The 14916-nt window shown below is 37.0% G+C and overlaps 1 protein-coding gene across 19 annotated transcripts in view; it reads left to right on the top strand.

Moving 5' to 3' along the window:
• The window catches only part of MLIP (muscular LMNA interacting protein), a 286170-nt gene that overhangs the window by 257754 nt on the left and 13500 nt on the right, over positions 1-14916 (top strand). The window contains exon 12 of one of the 19 annotated variants that reach the window (XM_060190028.1): positions 13913-14037. The exons of the other annotated variants lie outside the window; for them this stretch is intronic. Within the exon in view, the coding sequence (XP_060046011.1) occupies positions 13913-13984 (72 nt within the window). The 3' untranslated portion in view covers positions 13985-14037. Of the gene's footprint in view, positions 1-13912; positions 14038-14916 lie in introns of those variants that run through there. 19 annotated transcript variants of the gene reach the window in all.

Below are 14916 nucleotides of genomic sequence, written 5' to 3'. Positions count from 1 at the left end.
AACCAGAATACTGAAGCAGCAATTGGAAGAAGTACTTTAGTTTTCAATTAGCAAGAAGTAATAGTGCCAGATAGATGACACTGCTGGATAGTTGACACAGCCCTGAATATAATGGGTTATCTAAGCCTGTGAAAGGAAAACAGTGAGCTATTGGAAAGCTCACTGTTATTTTGTAAGAAACATTTAGAAAAAGGAAATAAATTGCCACTTAATTTAGTGACATTTCTTAAGTAGGGTCTTTCCCTTTTGTTTTACTTACAAAGACACAGAGGCTCAGAAAATAGAAGTGATTTTCACAAGATTCTACAAACTAGTTCAAGTATAGGTCCTTCACTAATTTTTCCTTAAGAACCACCTCTTCTCCAACCCATACAACTCTACCCCCAAATGTTAAAATAGCCTTACATCTTTGGCTGGCATCATCACAGATATATATATATATATATTCAAATGACAGTGCCATGTACTCAGAAGTGGAAATAATCACAGAGAGACCATTAACTTTCTTCAGGTTAGATGAGCAAGCTAGACTAGGAAGCTAAAGGCTAAAGATGACACACCCCAGAAAACTAAGAGTTATTATGGAATTAATAGCAGTGTCTGGATTTATCATGAACCCCACAAAACTTTCTATTTTTCACATACTAACTTCAACTTTATTTTGACTGAGTTTCAAAAGTTAATGGTTAAGAAAACCACAATATTCCTAGTACTCTGACAAAAATTATTGGTGTTAGTCTTCTGGAATTTTAGAAAAATAATCTTATATCATCTACATTAGTGATACTTTAATGCTCTCTATATAATTAAAACTGTTTCTAATTTTTTGAGTATTTTTTGTGTGACTAATCCAAGATAATTTATTTTCTATTATCACAAAGTAAACTGCCTTGCTCTCAATTCTCAGACAAGTGTCTTGGTAACTTTAGAATTAATAGGACTTGGGTAACTATTATGATGGAGAATGGTGAACCACTGAAGTGGGTGGAATATAAATAAAATACCTATGAACTGAAAAATGCCTTTCAATATTTTAAAATTTTTCAGAAAGCCAAAACAGAGAAATTGTTTGTCTATGCCAAATGGAATACAAAAATGCATGAACTTGTACAATATCTTCATAAGGAACATTCTGTTCAAAATGACTAACTACAAATTAATTGAACTCTTAATATTAAAAACTCAATGCTAGTGAGCAGATGTTTTAAGGAAGCAGTTCCTAAAAATGAAGTACCAATCATATCTATTTAGGTTCTCCACTAGAGGGCAAAAACATTTGAACACAATAGTTTTTTTTTTTTTTTTTTTTGACAAAACCATAGGATAAGAGGGCTACAAATCCACATGATTTCCACCAGCAGAACTCCTTATCCATCCTCTCTGCTGATAGCTTTCCTATTATTTAACCCTCTGGGAGTATGGACCCAAAGTCATTGTGGGATGCAGAAGGTGGAAGGTTTGGCTTCTGTAATTGCTTCCCCGCTGAACATGATTCTTTAATACTTGACAGGCATTTTAATCCAGGCATATTTCAACTTACTGCCAGTCATCATTCTTGAAATGTATTTAATTTAATCAGAAAACAGTTCACTTTTAAATTTCACCAGGAGTCTGAGGAGATTTTTTTTAAGTACATCTGACCCTGAGTTCATTTCAGTTATTTGATAAACACTTTTGATAAAATCTCTTTAAAAGAATTAAAGGTTTGGGAGTCGGGCTGTAGTGCAGCGGGTTAAGCGCAGGTGGCGCAAAGCACAAGGACCGGCATAAGGATCCCGGTTCGAACCCCGGCTCCCCACCTGCAGGGGAGTCGCTTCACAGGCGGTGAAGCAGGTCTGCAGGTGTCTATCTTTCTCTCCTCCTCTCTGTCTTCCCCTCCTCTCTCCGTTTCTCTCTGTCCTATCCAACAACGATGACAACAACAATAATAACTACAACAATAAAACAACAAGGGCAACAAAAGGGAATAAATAAATAAAATAAAATATTAAAAAAAAAGAATTAAAGGTTTGCTAATTCAAGGGACTATACAGTAGGAGGTAGTCAAAATGGTATGTTTTAGAGAAAAACAATCTCTGAGAAAGATTTTTTAATCTTTTTTAAAAATAAAGAAAACTTCACTGACCATACTTGTATTTTATATTTATAGATCTAGAGAAAATAAACCCAATTTGCATCTTATGGACATAGAGGAACCAAGGGAAAATGAGCTCCTTATGTTTCATTGCATTCAGCTGCCAGTGGCCTCTTTCCCACTGTGTGGTATCTTAGATGAGATTCTGTAGAAGCAGAGCTTGGGTGTTTGTTATTTACTGAGGTTGTTATTGATCAGTAGAGCATCATGTAAGAGATCAGTGTGAATGGGAAAGGGCAAAGTTCTGAGCAAATTTGATCTTGGTAAAGACCAACCTGGGTTACCAAGAGAGAATGAGAGCATAGAGCATAAAGTACAAAGTTATCCACTGGGATGGTAATAGAATTTATCTTCATACTTTTTATCAAATCACTCATTTGGTTTTGACAACAGTGTATATGACTAGGTATAATACGTTTACTTTCGAACAGTTGATCTAGTATGTTTTTAAATTATCTTTGTTTATTTGATAGAGACAGACAGAAATCAAGAGGGGAGAGGGGTGGGAGAGAGGGAGAGAAACAGAGAGACACCTGCAGCCTTGCTTCACCATTCACAAAACTTTCCCCCTGCAGGTGGGGACCAGATGCTTGACACTAGGTTCTTATGCATTGTGATATGTGTGCTCAACCAGGTGCACCACTACCTGGCCTTTGATCTAATCTTTTAAAGCAGCAACAAATTCTTGAAATCTATTTTATATGAGATTGGACACATGAAAATGCTGTTATTCAATAGCTCTCATTTATAAAAAAAAATCATTTTGTTTTATATGACCCTGATTGATTTTGTCATTGTTTTTATTTTGTTATCCTTTAACTTACTTCATCCAACAAATGTCATACATACCATGTATTATTTAACTAATCATGGATTCTCATATTTTGACATATCCTGTGCTGTTTCCTATTGCATAAAGAAACTACAGTTTTACTTTGTTCACTAAAATATGACCATGTTTTTTTCTGATTCCTAAATTTATTGGTATTTCCTGACTGAGCTGTATTAAAGTAGAACTCAGACATTGCATTCACTGTCATAAAATAATATACTAATAAACCCTCAGTAATCTGTATATTCCATAAATTATAAAGATCAAATAACTATTTTGTGGAAGAAGAATGTGGTTCTGAGGTTAGTAGATTCCTTAGGTTGTTTTGAAGTGTTCATTAAGTTCAGGTCGTCATTTGGATCCTTCTTACCTCAGTAGAAGCACTCAAATGAATTATAAGAACTTTCTTTACACTAAAAATGTTAGAAGTCAACCACTGGAAAATCTTGGTGTACTGAGACAGTATTAGTAGGAATGTATATTTATAATAGCCTACGTTTTTATTAGTTGACTTTTATATCAGTATGAAATATCATCTTGTCCTTTTTCAATTTATTTTTTACATTCCACTTAAAAATAATGTGATTGTGGGAGTCGGGCTGTAGCGCAGCGGGTTAAGCGCAGGTTAAGCACAAGGACCGGCATAAGGATCCCGGTTCGAACCCTGGCTCCCTACCTGCAGGGGAGTCGCTTCACAGGTGGTGAAGCAGGTCTGCAGGTGTCTATCTTTCTCTCCTCCTCTCTGTCTTCCCCTCCTCTCTCCATTTCTCTTTGTCCTATCCAACAACAACGACAACAACAGTAATAACTACAACAATAAAACAACAAGGGCAACAAAAGGAAATAAATAAATAAAATAAATATTAAAAAAAATAAAAAATAATGTGATTGCTGTTCCAGTTCTTATTTTAGTTCATATTTAGCCTCTTCCATCATCTCCCATCATGTTGCTGGTATTTGTTAATTGTACTATTGTATTTCAGGAGCCAGGAGGTTAAAGACATATGTTACAGTGCACAAGGACCCAAGTTGAAGTCCCTGGTCCCCACCTGCAGGGGGAAAGCTTCACAAGTGGTGAAGCAGGTTAACAGATGTCTCTCTGTCTCTCTTCCTATCACCCTTCCCCTCTTAACTTCTCTCTGTCTCTATTCAATAATAAAGTATTTTTAAAAGCTACTCTTTAAAAAATTCTTTCTGGAACTTTAGACTATTATTTATCTCTTTTATGACTTTTATTTTCTACAGCAATGCTCAGAAAGTGGTGGTGCCGGGGATTAAGCCTAGGTCTTTGGAGTTTCCCACGTCAAAGTCTTTTGCGTAATTATTATACTATCTCCCCACCTATAACTTATTGTTTTAATGATTGTGAAGCTGGGAGTTTCATTATTGTACCTCCCTACATCTACATTTATTGCTATATTCCTGCTTCCTGTGCTTGTTTATTTATTTACTTATTTATTCATTCATTCCATTTTCTGTCTTTGGGGGAATGAACCAAGGGTCTTGCTGATAAGTGTTACTGCTAAGAGAACTCCAGGAGGCATTTAAAATTATTTATTTATTTTTGTCTCCAGGATTATTGCTGGGGCTTGTGGTGCCTGCACCATGAATCCATTGCTCCTGGAGGCTATTTTTTCCCCTTTTGTTGCTCTTGTTTTATCGTTGTTGTGGTTATTTTTATTGTTATTGATAACGTTGTTGTTGGATAGGTCAGAGAGAAATAGATGAGGAAGGGAAGACAGAGAGTGGGAGAGAAAGACATCTGCAGATCTGCTTCACCGCTTGTGAAGAGAACCTCCTGCAGGTGGGGATCCTTACACCAGTCACTACGCTTCATGTCATGTGCACTTAACCCTCTGCGCTACCTCCTGACCCCAGACATTTTTAACTCTAGGCTATGTTATGCTATGGCATGCTACACTATTCTGAAGGTATAGAGGTAGAGCAGCACAATTCTACCATTCGTAGAGATTTCCTCAGTGCTGCCTATTGTGTTCTCATGTTGCACTGAGACTGATATTTGATTACTGTAAAAAATGGCGACTAATCCCTAGCACTGCAAAAACGGTATCATCTGTTTTCCATCTACACCATGCCTCGGCCTCGCGTGAGCTTAATGTGCAGCTTGGCGATACGAGAATCCGGCATGAAGCCCAGCCAGTCTATCTTGGCATTACTCTCGATCGCACTCTGTCATTTCACGAACATCTCATAAAAACTGCAGCAAAGGTGGGCATGAAGAATAACATCATTGCAAGACTGGCCAGCTCCTCATGGGGCGCGAGCGCTTCCACACTACGATCATCATCTCTGGTATTATGCTATTCCACTGCAGAATACTGTGCCCCAGTATGGTTCCGTAGCCCCCATGTCCACTTGGTCGATTCAAAATTATATTCCTCCATGAGGATAATTTCTGGAACCATCCGTTCCACCCCGGTTCCATGGCTGCCAGTTCTTAGCAACATCGCCCCGCCAGATATTCGTCGGGATGCGGCATCATCTAAGTTCATTTCCCACGTCTACGCTCGACCGGACCTGCCAATATACGTGGATATCTTCGCCCACCCTGTCCAACGCTTGACGTCTCATCACCCAATCTGGTCCCCTATGCCTACACTGAACTTCTCTGTTCCAGACTCTTGGAAACAGAGTTGGCAGTCAGCTGAGGTCAAGAACAAACACCTCATCACAGACCCCTGCAAGCGTCAACCCGGCTTTGACCTAGCACGTTATGATTGGGCCCTCCTCAATCGTTATCGAACAGGCCATGGCCGGTGCACCGCTATGTTCCATCGCTGGGGAGCCAGAGACGACCTGAACTGCCCCGCGGCTCCAGACAGACTATGACCCACACAGTCAATGACTGCCACCTCTCCAGATTCAAAGGAGGTCTCAAAACTTTACATCAGGCTCAACCTGTCACTGTTGACTGGCTACGGAAGAAGGGCAAACACTAGAAGAAGAAGAACTGAGGCTGAATCTTAGGACCGCCTATACAAGTCTATACTGCCCCTATTGGATGAGCTATATTTTAGTATTTTGTTCCTTTCTTATTTGAGTCCTTGATCCAAAAATGCTCTTGAAGTGATTATTTAGCATTCTGATGTGTTGAATGCTTGAGAATATATTCTATGCTTTACATTTGCTATACATTTTAATAATTTGTTTAATACCAGTAGGTATTTTTACCTAAAAACCTTGAAATATATGGTTATACATAAACATGATTTTCATACTTTTTAATATCTCATTCATTTAGATGGATGAAATATATCAATAGAATATAATATAGACATAAAGTCTTGTCTATAGACTTCTTAGCTATTTTCTTATTTGAAATTTGAATGACTTTAGTAGAAGTCATTATAATGTGGTAATAGCAGGAACATAGCTTGGAGTAAAATAAGATATATTCTTTAAATAGAAGATTGTAGACCATACCGAAAGTTAGAAAACCATGGTTGTTAGAATATTTGAGAAACAGTTATAGTCTAAGAACAAATTGAAGTACTAAACAGGAAAATGCTGTTGAGGTCAGGTTGGGGGCAATAATGGGTGTACTGACAGTTCGAAGGTATATAAGAAACATGGTACAAATGTTAGGAAGAGCATATATTATTCCTGAAGTGTAGTTTGGAACAATGCAAAGTAAGACAGACGAATGGGTTCTAGCTGTAAGGAGGTACCTTTGGCAGCAATATATAGGAGACAGCCCTTCAGTTACCTTCATACATAGTTCTCAGCTTTTCTGACTAAACCTTCACATTCCTCTTCTCCTTCAATTCCTCTTCCTCAAAATATCAGCAATGATGCTGCTGGGAGTGTACTGTTTGGGCAGAGTAAGGGATCTCTGGAGGTCTTGTGAGGGTACAGATTGAATCCACAATTGTCATCCCTGATTCTCCTCTTAAGAAACACTCAAATTTCTTTTTCTTTTTTACACTTATTTCCCCTTTTGTTGCCCTTTTTTATTGTTGTTGTAGTTATTGATGTCATCATTGTTATATAGGACAGAGAGAAATGCAGAGAGGAGGGGAAGACAGAGAGGGGAAGAGAAAGGCAAGCACTTGTAGACCTGCTTCACCACCTGTGAAGTGACGCCCCTGCAGGTGGAGAGCTGGGGGCTTAACACTGATCCTTGTGCTTTGCGTCACCTGAGATTAACCTGCTGCGCTACCGCCCAACTCCCAAATCACATAAATTTCTATGATACATCAGATGACATCTATTGACAGACATCATTTCTGGAGTGGAGTTTCTACAACTTGGAATGACTACAAATTAGTGCAGTTAGGCAGGTACTAAGGAAGAAAAATACTATGTGAGTCAATACGAGCTATTCATTTTCTATTATATTAAATCAGAATGATAAGCACATTATTCCTTTTATTCCTTAGAAGAGAAAGATTGGGGGAAATATTCCATCAACTTTATATGTTAGAGAGAGCGAGAAAGAGAATTCATTTATGATTGTACTGGAGTTTATATAATAGAGAAAACAATTGAAAATGACATTTTCCCTTTGTACTAAGCAACTAATTGTTCCCTTAAAAAACAAAAAAGCAAGAAGAGCTAATATGCTTCCTTGTCAATTCTAATTTCAGTTTCCAGAATCTATTTGGAGTCCTAAATTGTGTTGGAATACTGATTGAGTCCATTTTCATTACAACCTGAGAGTTTTGCAGTGAAAGTATGAATGGAGTAGCTAATCCCCTTAGGGAAGTAGTTTTCTAATTAAAAAGGAATTTTAGATAAAAAAATGTGAGTAAACATAAAGATGTGATATTTGTTTTAGAAACAGACTGAAAATTTACTGGCTATGGGAAAATTCCGTAGTTTTCTTCTTTAGTAAGTGGTTTGGAAGAGAGAATTTTAACATGTCATAAAGTCTGTGCTTTCTGGGATGAAAGAAATGACCAAGAATAAATATGTATATGTAATTTGCAAGGCTTTCAGTCATATCTCAAAAGACTTATTATAAAGATCAGAGAAGAGGGAGTCAGGTGGTAGTGCAACGGGTTAAGCACATGTGGCACAAAGAGCAAGGACAGGCATAAGAATCCAGGTTTGAACCTTTGGGTCCCCACCTGTAGGAGAGTCACTTCACAGGTGGTGAAGCAGATCTGCAGGTGTCTCTCTTTCTCTCCCCCCTCTGTCTTCCCCTCCTGTCTCCATTTATTTCTGCCCTACCTGCATATATCAATATCAACAACAATATCAATAACAACAACAATAATAATTATAACAACAATAAAAAACAAGGGCAACAAAGGGGGAAATGAATAAATAAATATAAGAAAACCTTCTAAAATAAAAAAGATCAGAGCAGAAAACTCCTTTTTTATTGATTTAATAGTGATCGACAAGTCCATTGGATAAGAGGGGTACAATTCCACACAATTTCCACCACCAGAGTTCTGCATCCCATCCCCTGCATTAGAAGCATTCCTATTCTTTATCCCTCTCAGATTATGGACCCACAACAGTTATGGGGTACAAAAGGTGGCAGGTATGACTTCCGTAATTGCTTCTCTGCTGGACATTGGCATTGGCAGGTGGATCCATACTCCTAGCCTGTTTATGTCTTTCTCTAGTGGAACAGGGCTCCAGAGAGGCCAGGTTTCAGTACAAATTGGTGAGGTTGTCTGCCCAGGGAATTCACATTGGTGTCATGGTAGCATATAGAACCAGATTTTTACATGAAAAAACCGAGACCCAGAGACAAAGTGACATATATTTCCCAGGCTACACAGGGAGTTATTGCTATCAATAGACTTACAAATCTTTTGGCATCATAAAAAAACAGCTGAGATAACTTTGTATTCTAAAAAGAAATGCTTCCATCAGTGATTGCCAGGCTAGCGTGGGGGTGCCTCTTCTCAGGAGCATACTCTTTGGGTTGGAGAGGTCGTGACCAGAGCCAGCCTGGGTTGCTACTCATTCAGCAATGCTAGAGAGATGACCCAGGGACAGAACTGGTGGTGGCAAAGCGATTCAATTCTGTATTGATCAGAGAGCCAAGGCTTTGGAAGTGGCAAGTTGAAAACAGAAATGTTTTGACATGGTTTGGAAAGGGACGGAGAAAGGCAAAAGGGATTGGGAAAGGTAAGAACTTCCTTAGCAACTGTTGCGAAGGTTTTAACTGGTAGGATTAATAATACCCTGTGGGGAATTAGGGAGGAGACCTTTCAGGCAAAAAAATGATTATGTAGATAATAAGGGAGCAGACCATAGTATCGGGAATGCAGGGTGCTTTGTGAGGCAGGGAGTCTGATAAGACAAGGCAAACCTTGGGGTGGGGGTCTTCTGTCCCTCCTCTCTTGACTTCTCAGTAGAGAGAGAGAGAGACTGACAGGATAGATGTACCCCTCAGTCAAGCCATGCCAAGCTCAACTATATCCCACAATTTTCCCTACAAACGATAGTGTTCTTGAATTAAAAAGAATACTTTCCAGGCTAATGCAAATGAAAATTTAAGACTTACAATAATTATAGTGGGTTGTGGGAAAAGTTATGATACATTTTTGTACAGAAAAAGACAAGCAATAAAATCAATAAAGGAGTGTTTCTTTTGGAGGCAATACAACATATTTAATGGCTTTTTTCACTTAACAAGCATCTTAGGGGGTTCTTCATATGTAACGTACAGTTGATGCATGTGAAATACCTGCACAGTAATTCGATAGTCTGATTTCCTGATATTCTGTCACTTATTTTGCCAACTTTTCTCTAAATTTTCTCCTTGACTTCCATTCATTCATATTACCTATGAGTAACATATTCTACCCTACATTTACTTGCTGTACTTCTTGTCCCTAGTAGAAAAAAAAATGTTTTAGATTTCAGTATCTTGAGAAGAAACTCCTTTATTCTTCCAAACTAGACAAGATTTATCTATTATGAATACTCTCTTACAGAACTCTAGCCTTTGACTTCTTATATGTTACTTTGTGCTTATTTCCATACTTCTGTGATTATATAATTAATATGCATCTCTCCTGTTCACTGTTGTTTCAAAAGGCAGGAACATTTTGTATTTGTCTCCTGGAATGTCTCTACTATCCCGCAAAATGCCTGCCACAGAGGCAGGTACAATGAGAAATTAATTATGTAAATACGGTACAAATTAATTAGAACACTTTGGATATAGTTAATTTCACTTGTGAATAGATTAATATTTGAGAAAAGTAGTTCCACCGTTCATATAAAATTGTTAGTTGTGGTATCAATACTCAGTTTGTGCGTCATTATCATCTGAAAGGTCTTACAAATGCACAGTGGAATACTACTCAGATAATAAAAATGGTGATTTCGGGAGTCGAGAGTTAGCGCAGCAGGTTGAGCACACATGGTGCAAAGCGCAAGGAACAGCTTAAGGATTCCGGTTCAAGCCCCTGGCTCCCCACCTGCAGGCAAGTTGCTTCACAAGTGGTGAAGCAGGTCTGCAGGTGTCTATCTTTCTCTCCCTCTGTCTTCCCCTCCTTTCTCCATTTCTCTCTGTCCTATCCAATAACAACAACATCAACAACAATAACTACAACAATTAAAAAAAAAACAAGGGCAACAGAAGGGAATAAATAAATAAATATTTTTTTAAATGGTGATTTTACTTTCTTCATCTCATCTTGGATGGAGCTTGAAGGAATCATGTTAAGTGAGACAAGTCAGAAAGAAAAGGATGAATATGGTATGATCTCACTCACAGACAGAAGTTGAAAAACAAGAACAGAAGGGAAAACACAATGCAGAACTTGGATTGGGTTTGATGTATTGCACCAAAGTAAAAAACTCTTAGTATGGGAGTGGGGTTCATGTCCTGGACTTTTATGGCAGAAGACAACCTAGAGGGGGTTGAACTGTTATGTGGAAAATTGAGAAATGTTACACATGTATAAACTACTGCATTGTGCTGTCAACTGTAAACCATTAATCCCCCCATTAAAGGGAACAAGAAGACAGAGAGAAAGAAATGCAGTTGAAGGTTTTCATCCAGAACTAAATGTCTGAAACTGAAACTCATAAGATTCTTGGAATGTTTTCTGTGCTATTTAAGAGTTTTGTAAATCAGAGATTAAAGAAATCAAGTATTTTGTTTGTCAGATACATCTCCTAAGTATGTAAAATCAGTAAACATTTTACATATAAACACAGTAATAGGTAATCTCTGACAACATTGATGTACTCATCTTAGCAGGAATGGTGGAAACTGTGCTGATCTAGGCCCTAGAGCTGCACTTGGAAAGAGCAGGTGCTATCCATATTTAGATGACTTCATGCCTAATGTATCAAGACTCTTGAAGAGTTCAAGAAAAATGCCAGGAAAAAAAAATACTTCCATATATAAACCGTGGGCATAAACACTAAGAACGAAATTCAATTATTTTTCAAATAAAATTCTTGTGAAGGATAGCCTGAACATACATGTTTTGATGGCTCTAATTTGGAGGTTTGCCAAGATTCACATAAAAGAGGAGTGTTTTGTTATGAATACAGTAAACACTAATTTTTCACAAAGTCAGAATTTGTCAACTTTTCATGTCAGTAATCCTTCTTCTGTTTTACTTGTTCTTTCTTTCCCTGATACATTTATTCAAAAATTAGTCTTTTTTTAAGGTTACTATCTTTTATTCATTACTGGATAGAGACAAATAAATTGAGAATGGGGGTTAGATAAAGAGGAAGAGAGACAGACACTTGTAGCCCTGCTTCAACACTCGTGACATTTTTTCCGTACAGGTGGGGAGTAGGAGCTTGAACCCAGGTCCTTGTGCAATGTAATATGTGTGCTTAACCAGGTGCACCACCACCCAGCTCTAAAACTTAGTCTTTACTTTGTGCTGAGTGGGCCTTGTGATAAGTACAGAAGACCTTAAATGAGTAACACAAAATTCATTTGGTTTCTAATAATGAAAACATTATACTGTTGGCTATTTTGAAGATACAGATAGAGAAGCAGATAGAATGAAAGAGACCACAGAAACAAAGCTTGCTTTTTTTGTGGTGGGGGCCAAGCTAGAACCTGAGCAGTACACGTCGAAAAATAGCATCCTATCCCAGTGAGCTATTTTGCTAACCCAATATCATACTTCTGAAACATAGTATTTCATATAGCATTTGCTACAGTAATCCATCATGTCTAAGGGATATTTCTTATACTCTATTTTTGTTAGTTTATTATTTCATACATCTAGGCAGGGAAATAAAAGTAGAAAATATAACCGATAAAAGTAAAAGAGTTAGTGGCAATACATAAAATTATGTGGCTCAGAAAAAAGAAAATCCTAAAGAAATGACTTCAAGTAACTTTGTAGCACCTTTGATAGTTTTTAAATATTTTTTTATATTAGTTTTATCTATTTATTGGATAGAGACAGCCAGAAATTGAGAGGGGAAGGTAAGATAGAGAGTGAGAGAGACAGAGAGACACCTGCCGCCCTGCTTCACCATTCATGAAGCTTTTCCCTTGCAGGTGGGGACCAGGGGCTCAAACCTGGGACCTTTTGCATTGTAACATGTGCGCTCAACCAGGTGCACCACCACCTGGCCACCACCACCTGGCCACCTTTGATAATTTTTAAGATGTTAATATTCTTTACAACAGTTCCTAGTTTCATAATTTTCATTTTCACACAGGACAGAGAACTGCTATACAGAAATTAGAATTCTAAATTCCATTTATCAAGTTGATTAAAGACTTAACTAAGTGATCTAACTGTATATTATATATTTTTCTCTTTTGCTAGTTATAAGCTTCTCATTTATCCAGACTGGGGAAATTTTATCCATCTTTGTGAGAAATTCCTGTTATCTTCTGGAAAATAGTGACATTTGCAAGAAAGTCCCACACTGATAACAAATAACTTACAAACATTTACTATATTACTTGGATGGCAACTATTATAAAAATGTAAGAAAATAACTGAACATTTTATTCAAGTAACATGTACTGATTGGCCTAATAATAATGAGTGTTCTAATAATTTTTTTAATTCTACATGGGAGATATTTAAGTCTAGGATAAAAGTGTGCTCTGTCTCATCTGACCTAAACTTTGCACTCCTCTGACTCTTTGTTGAATTCTGGTAATGAAATTAATAATGTTTCATATTTTTTGACAGATATTATAGGTTCTCCAGAATACATGCCACTCAGTAAAAAAGCTTGTATAACACATTATGTCCTTTAGAATTCAGAATTTTTCCTCTGGATAGAAGATCATTTATATATACCATTTATTTCAATGTTTTAGTTTCACAGTTTCCACTGCAAATACGAGAGAGATGATGATGATTATTTTTTATTTTAATTCACTAGAACAGAGAGAAATTGAGAGGGGGCAGGGTGATAGGGAGAGAGAAAGATAGACACCTGTGGACCTGCTTCACAACTGGTGAAGCGTTCCCATGGCAAGTAGGGAGTGGGGGCTCGAACCCAGGTCCTTGAGCAAATCCTTGTGCCTAGTACTATGTGCGCCTATCTGGCTGCACCATGGCCCAGCCCCTGGAATGTTTATATCGGACTTTATTATAATTGCCACTTACCATCTCTAGCCTTCATGCATTACTAATTACTAGCATTCAGTAGAGATGCAAACATTCATTATTATTTCTCTCCAACATTTTCAATTTTTTGTTTTCTAATTAGCAAAGTACCAGACATTTCCTCTCAGCTTGGGAAGAGAAGACTCTAGAGTTACTGAAAAGATTGTCTATTCTATTCTCAAGGCAGTGATTTAATTTAAAACTTCTCTCACACACATTCCCTTTCTCATTGCTTATATATCTTCCATCTGCCTCTACAGTCATTTTTTTTTTTTTTTTTTTTACAAAACAAAAATACCATTACAAATGCATTTCTCTTTAAAAAATTCTTTTTTTTTTTGGTATGGTGCTTATGTATGAATATACTATTTCTAGCTGATTTTACCCTTCTTTTTGTTTCAGAGAGGGAGAGAGGAGAATAAACAACATGGTGTCACTCCACCATCTGTGGAGCTTCCCCTGTGCCATCCTTAGTGCTCCCATATGGTACTGGGGCTTGAACCCTGTTAAAGTGTGTTTCTTACTGGGTAAGCTATTTCCAAGCCCATACAGTTGGTGCCCCCTTTTTACTTAAGGTACTTCAATGGCATCTCACTGTATAGAGAGCGAAGCTTAGATTTCTCATCCAATATGTAAGCTCCGTTTAATTGTTTCCTGCATCCTGCAACAGCTATTTTAAACCTGTTTTAAATCTTCAAATGGTGCTCTCTTGACTTTAGTATGTGATTTTAAATTAGGAAAATGGCACACACCTCCAGAAGCAGATACAATTACTTCTTATCATAGCTCTACCATGAATTTTGCACCTTAAATAAGTTATCCTGCCTTTTGGCACTTTAGTTTCTTCATTTGTGATACGGCGTGATATTAAATGCTGACCCCATAGGTTGTTATGAAATCTAAATCAACAAATGCAAATAGTAAGTTATTTGTGTATGTACATTAACATCTCAAATAAATCCATTAACATCTCAAATAAATCCATTAACATCTCAAAATAGTAATAGTATACTCTATTATATATTTTTGTTTAACGAAGGATGGTAAAAGCAAAGCCTACTGTGATAAAAGAACATAAATGGAAGAAAGCATTCCAAAGCCAAAAATAAATGATTTGGGTATTGCCAATTAGTCATTTTCTGTTCTCTTCAGTTGATTAAGATAATTAGCACATAGTTTTTAGAATACAAGATTAAAATGAAATTAATTTAAGTGCATGAATACCTATGTTGAAAAAAGAATGAAATGTAAAAGTAGATATATAATTACTCAATTGATGTTCCAAATTTAGTTGAATATGCTATTAGGAATATTCCAATATTTTCAATTTTCAGGATTTATCTATTCTGTTTTAAGAAAATGGGAGAATGGAAATTTGAGTTTGTATGAACTGTAATGATTCATAT

This window comes from Erinaceus europaeus, chromosome 4 (genome assembly GCF_950295315.1).
Source record: "Erinaceus europaeus chromosome 4, mEriEur2.1, whole genome shotgun sequence".
In the NCBI taxonomy this organism is placed as follows: Eukaryota; Metazoa; Chordata; class Mammalia; order Eulipotyphla; family Erinaceidae; genus Erinaceus; species Erinaceus europaeus.
The sequence above is the reverse complement of the archived record's forward strand: the minus strand, read 5'-3'. Positions and strand labels throughout refer to the sequence as shown.